General features: G+C 67.4%; 1 protein-coding gene across 1 annotated transcript; it reads left to right on the top strand.

Annotated features, from left to right (window-relative positions):
• Positions 1–873: 873 nt before the first annotated feature.
• EMIHUDRAFT_118465 (hypothetical protein) lies at positions 874–2,214 on the top strand (the record flags this gene model as incomplete). The annotated part of the gene is made up of 1 exon (XM_005770046.1): positions 874–2,214. One exon carries the CDS (start codon positions 874–876, stop codon positions 2,212–2,214), a length of 1,341 nt encoding a protein of 446 aa, XP_005770103.1.
• Between the last annotated feature and the right edge of the window lie 3,502 nt (positions 2,215–5,716).

Below are 5,716 nucleotides of genomic sequence, written 5' to 3'. Positions count from 1 at the left end.
GGTGAAGCCTCGACCGGCTGTATCCGCTCCCGCGTCACGTAAAAGTGCGGCGAGGTGAGCTCCTTGACGAGGCCCTCGACGTAGCGGCTGAGCGACCGCTCCAGCGGCGCGGCGAGCGGCGGAGTCACGAAGAGCTCGAGCCGCACCGCAGGAGGGTGAGGCGCCTCCAAGGGCGGGCGGGGCGTCGCAACGACCTCGGAGGTCGCCGACTCGAGAGCGCCGCCGCCCGGCCGCTGTGGCGTGAGGAGGTGGTGGTGCTCGGCGGAGAGGTTGAAGATGCGCTCTCGCGAGGCGTACTCGCTCGCGTTGAGGCCGCGCAGCCGGAACGAGCAGCCCGAGCCACAATGGAGCGAGCCGAGCTCAAACGGGAGCGACCAGCCGATCTGTTCGTGCGAGTGCCACTTGCCGTCGCCCTTCTGGAACAGGATCTCGAACGCGGCCGGCCGGCATCGGGCGTCGTGCCAGAGCCGCACTGACGCCGAAGTCGTCGGTGTGGCCAGCAGCGGAGACACGCCTGCGCAGTACGTCATCCTCTTGCGCGCGGCCGCCGCCGCCCGCCGCCACCAGGCGCGCGGGTTTGCCGCTGGCCCGCGGGCAGCGCCGCTTGCTATGCGGCCTTCAGTCGCGGGACCCACCCGCGAGCCAGCGATTGGTTGCTAGCCAGCGATTGGTTGCCAGCCAGCCAGCGATTGGTTGCGACCTGGCTTGGCGCCCGCTACCCGTGTCTTCGTTTTATCGTACAATGGAAGAAACTTGTTTCTCTAAGGTACCCACTCCCCTAACATTAAATTTCGGACGTACGTAGACTTGCCCCGACGAGGCACAGGGCAACCCCGTCCAATCGGCTTCGCAAGTCGACCCGCCAACCAATCCATGCATATGACCTCCGTCACCGCCGCCGCCGCGCCAGCTGCCACCGGCGCCGAGCTGGTCGTGCCACCGCTGCCGCCCAGGCTGCCCAACGACGCGAGCCAGGAGGAGAAGGCGGCGCGCGAAGCCATCATGAAGGAGCGCCGACGCATCCAGAAGGCGATCAACGAGCAGAAGAGGGGCAAGCGGGATCGCAGCGAGCGGGAGCAGCTGAGTGGTGCGCAACATCGCAAGCAGGCTGAAGCGGAGGCGAAGCGAGCCGACGCCAACCGCCGCCGCCAGTCCGTCTCCCAGCACCGCCGCGCAGCTCGAGAGAAGAAGCGGCCGAGGCTCGGCGAGAGCTTCGGCTCGATTCGACAACGCGAGGAGCAGCGACTGCTGGGCAACTCGTTCGTCTTCGAGGACCAGCGCGTGCGCGTGTGCGAGGGCGTCGCGTGGGCCCTCGTGCAAGACGGTGCGGCTAGCGGCGTGGTGCCCATCCATGACGCCGCGAGTTTCTGGGGCCCAGAGTGGGCGTCGTGCTCGGCCGTGCCCGTGAAGGCTGGGCAGTGCGGCACTGTGCTGCGGCGCGCCGAGCTGTGCGTGCAGGAGAAGGGCGGCAGCGTGAGCAGCTTGAAGCTGAGCAGCGCTGGCTTCGCGCAAATTGAGGGGCCGCAGCACTTCCACACGGTGCAGCTCGACGACGTCAGCACGCCGGTGATGCTCTCACCCTACCACGTCCAGCCCTGGCCGGCCATCGGACAGGAGGTCGGCTGGATGCCGTCCGAGCCGCAGGACATCGCCACCGTCAAGTACTTTCACAACACGCAGGACCCGGACTTCGACGTGGACGATCCCGAGGACAACAGCTATTACGTGCTCTCGCGGCAGTTCTACGCCTTGCCCGCCCACGTAGAGGTTGTGGCGCCGGTGGGCGGGCGCGTGCGCGTGGGCTCTTGGGTGAGGCTGCGCGAGCCCCACCCCGAGGCTGACCCTGACGACGGCGCGTGGGGCTTCCGCGAGCCGCCGCCCGCCGTCGCCGCCGAGATGCTCTCTAGCGTGGGCCGGACCGAGCTGACCCCGGCGGACGTGGAGCGGCTCATGTCCACGCCGCAGATGGCTGTCGCGAGCGCGCATGTGCTCGTCGTCAAGTCCATCTGCGAGGACTGCGGGCAGTGTCTCGAGCTCGAGGACACCTTCTACGCATCTCACCGCGATCTCACGCCGCTCATCCCTGGCTGGGAGCAGAGAGAGCCATGTCGCTTCCACTGCACCTACGACCACCAGTACTTGTGCGATCACATGTTCGATCTAACACACGTAGGAGAGTGCGTCTGGGCCTGCAAGGAGTGCGACCCTGAGTAAAGCGGGGAACTTAAATTTCCTCCATTGTACCCATGCGGAGCCTTTTATTTATTCAAAAAAGTATGTGGACCTGCGGCGGTACCCGCCTCTGTTCGGGCAGTGAGAGACGCCCCAGGATCTGCACGCGAAGTGTGGGCTCCACTCCGCATTTGCATTTTGGTTTTGGGTGTCGGAGATCCTTCATCCATCGCAAGCATTGCTAAAAATCTCTCTCTCGCAAGCACTCATCAGTCAGTCACGTCAGTCAAACCCGCGCCGAGCCGGTCTCGGCGGGAGACCTCGGAGCCGCACGCGATGCGGGCATGCGCGATGGCTCCGTTGGCTCCGTGCCTAAGGCAGATAGACTAGGGTGTGAGCTGCGGCAGCCAGTCGGAGGCCGCGATGGATGGCCCAGGGCCGGCGGCGGTGAAGGCGTCCGTCGATGAAGGGATGTCGTCGAGGGAGCCATCGTCCTCCGCGGTTGGTGCACCAGTCCAGTTGTCGGAGTTCGAGATCGCAGTCGCCCGTTGAAGAACTCACGGAATGTGAGCGACTTGGTGCACGCTGGGTCGAGCATCATGACTCGCACCTCATCCTGGGCGAGTTCCTCGCCCAGGGACCAGCTGTTGGCGTCGCCGTTTTGATCGAGCTGCATCCACTGCATGGTTTCGTAGTCAAGCGTAAACGCCCAGGAGTTGGTGCCTGGGTGACTTGCTGATGAGAGCGCCTTCCAGGCGGGTAGTCGTGCCCCTCACCTACGGTCATACGGCGGTGTCAGAGGGGGGGAGGGGCGCGAAGCGTGAACATGGAGGCAAGCAGGTGGTGGGCACCTGGCCAAAGCCGGCGACCTCAAAGTTGTCGTTGCTTGTGCGGAGCGTGAAGGGGACCGGATCGGCAGCAGCGCGGGCGGCAGCGGCCGGAGAGGCCGGAGAGCCGTCCGACGGAGGCCGGTCGTGCATCGGCGCGTCGGCCGTAGGGGCCGTGGGGGGCGGCATCCATCGCTGCGGGTCGCTGCGGGGTGCGGGCCGACGATTGTGGACTGATCGATCGTCGGCGGGCGGTGTTAGGTGGGACGTTCTACGGTTAAAAGAGCGTCGGCGCGGACACGAGAGACTTATAAGGGTAGATGAACTCGCGGGCACGGGACGCGGCACAAACGGGGCAAAAACCAGGCTACAGAGGCCGCCTTCGTTTTGCCGGAAAATTCTTTATCGACCTGTGGCCAACCGTGCGCGTCGTCTCCGCTTTGAGCTTCCCGCCGGACATCGCTCGCGTCGCAAAACAAACGCGTCCAGCAAAGCCAACAACGCCCCCCAGCAAACCGAACACCTCCAAACGCCTCCAGCCAGCAACCACGGACAGCAACCACGGCCGGCAACTGCATAAAGCACAACACCAACCCAGACACCAATGCCGAGGCCCGTCACCGCAATCGTCATGCTGCTCCTCTCCTCAGCCTGCGCCCAGGATCTGGTCCGCAGCGTTCACTACGAGTACCGTCCCATCGCACGCGGCAGAGGAGGAGGAGGAGGTGTTGGCGGCGTCGTCCCGGGTGTCGGGCTCAGCGTCCTATCGGGCGTGCTCTTGTGGTGGAATGAAGGGCGGGCGGTGCGCGAGTCGCGAATGCTCCGCCGGCTGCTGCCTTCGCTTGTGCGGCTCGACGCCGACTCTCCACCCGACCCGACTCACGACGGAAGACTGGTCCACCTGAGTGGCCCCCTCCGCGCGAGCGGGCTCGTCGATCCCGAGTGGGGGCTGCAGCGGCAGGGCGTGCTTCGGCTCCGCCGCAGTGCAGAGGTGTACCAGTGGAGAGAGGAGCGGACCGAGACTTCGCAGCGCGTCTCTGAGAGGGAGGTGCGGCGAGAGGTCACCCACCGCTACCGCCGAACCTGGGGCCGCGTGCCCGTGGACTCGTCGCGATTCGAGGCGCCGCACGGCCACCACAACCCCGAGCCGGTGCTGCCCGTGGGCGACACGACCTTCACGGCGACGGACGCGGCCTTGCCCGGCGGCATCCATGTGCCCGCAGGCCTCGTCGCTCAGCTCTCCGACTACGCCGCAGTCCCGCTGGCCGGAGCCGGACTGACGCAGCCCAAGCACCTCCCCTCCGCTGCGATTACCGGCGTGGGAACCGTCTCCATCCCTTTTCAGCAGCGCGGTGCGGCGCTGTCCAGGCCGCTGCCCCCCGGCTCTCCGGTCCAGACCACGGACGACGTCCTCCGCCAGTCGGGAGAGGCTGGCGGCAGGACCGGCAGTCTGACCCTCCGCCCGGCCGGGGCGGCGGCCAGCGGCGAGACGCCGCCGCTGCCGGTGCTGCGGGGGCCGCCGCCCGCTCCCGAGGTTGGCGACGTGCGGCTGCGCTGGAGCGAGGTTGCCTCGCCTGCGGAAGGCGTGAGCATCCTCGCCAGGCAGGGGCGGCGCGGCGAGCTGCTGCCGTGGTCGGACGAGGCTGGCCGCGGCGTCTACCGGCTGGTGCGCGGCGTGGCGTCGGCCGAGGAGATGGTGCAGCAGCTGCGGCGCGAGGAGCGAGCCAAGAAGTGGCTGGCTCGCGCGGCGGGCTGTGGCGGCGCCGCGCCACGGAGGAGTTGCCGGCCCTACCCGCACCTCTCTGACTTAGCGCCTCGCGCCGCACAGGCATGGCTCTCGGACTGCGGCTCATCCTCGGCGCCGCCACCGACCTGATCTCGCGCCTGCCCTTCGGCATCGGCCCGCTGCTCGCAGCGCTCACCGGCCCGCTCGCCACGCTGCTCTCCATCGGCACCGGCGCCGGCCTCTCTGCCATCATCGTCGCGCTCGCTTGGGTGCGATTCCGACCGCTCGCCGCGGCAGCGCTCTCGGCGGCAGCCGCCGCCTTCATATACGTTCCCGCCGCACTCGCCCGCGCACACCGCGACGCGCCTCTGGCGCCGAGAGGTGCGCGCGCCCGATGAAGTGACCCTCATCAGACATCACGGATCTCGCTTTCTGTTTCCCGGATGCATGTTGAGTATGAGTTGGGACTGGACCGCTGGACCTGGAGCTCGCAGCCGGGCGCGCCGCGAAGGAGCGCGCGTGCCGCGTGTGTGTGGCGAGTGGAGAATGTTAGATTATGGAAAACACGCTGGACGATCACACCGCTCCCTCGCACTACAGGGAGATCATGATCGATGTGACCTTTTCTTGAGCGTGGCGCAAGGGGAGAGGCGCCCAAGCAGCATCTCACCTTGCCCTGGCCGCCAGCGCGCCGTTGGCACTGCCCTATGCTCTCGGGCTCGCTCTAGCGCCAGCACTCGGGGGGGTGGGGAGGGGGATAAGACGAGGGGTCGCCCCGGCCGCCGGCGCGGCCTAGTCCTCCACCTCCTTGGCCATCGCCTCGGCCTTCTCAACCGCCTCCTCCATCGGGCCAACCATGTAGAAGGCCTGCTCGGGCAAGTGGTCGTACTTGCCGGCGAGCAGGCCCGAGAAGCCCTCGACCGTCTGCGCGAGCGAGCAGAACTTGCCCGGCTTGCCGGTGAAGATCTCGGCGACGTGGAAGGGCTGCGAG

Source organism: Emiliania huxleyi, assembly GCF_000372725.1.
Source record: "Emiliania huxleyi CCMP1516 unplaced genomic scaffold EMIHUscaffold_401, whole genome shotgun sequence".
NCBI lineage: Eukaryota > Haptophyta > Isochrysidales > Noelaerhabdaceae > Emiliania > Emiliania huxleyi.
Note: the sequence above shows the minus strand (reverse complement) of the source record. Positions and strands in the feature narration are given on the sequence as shown.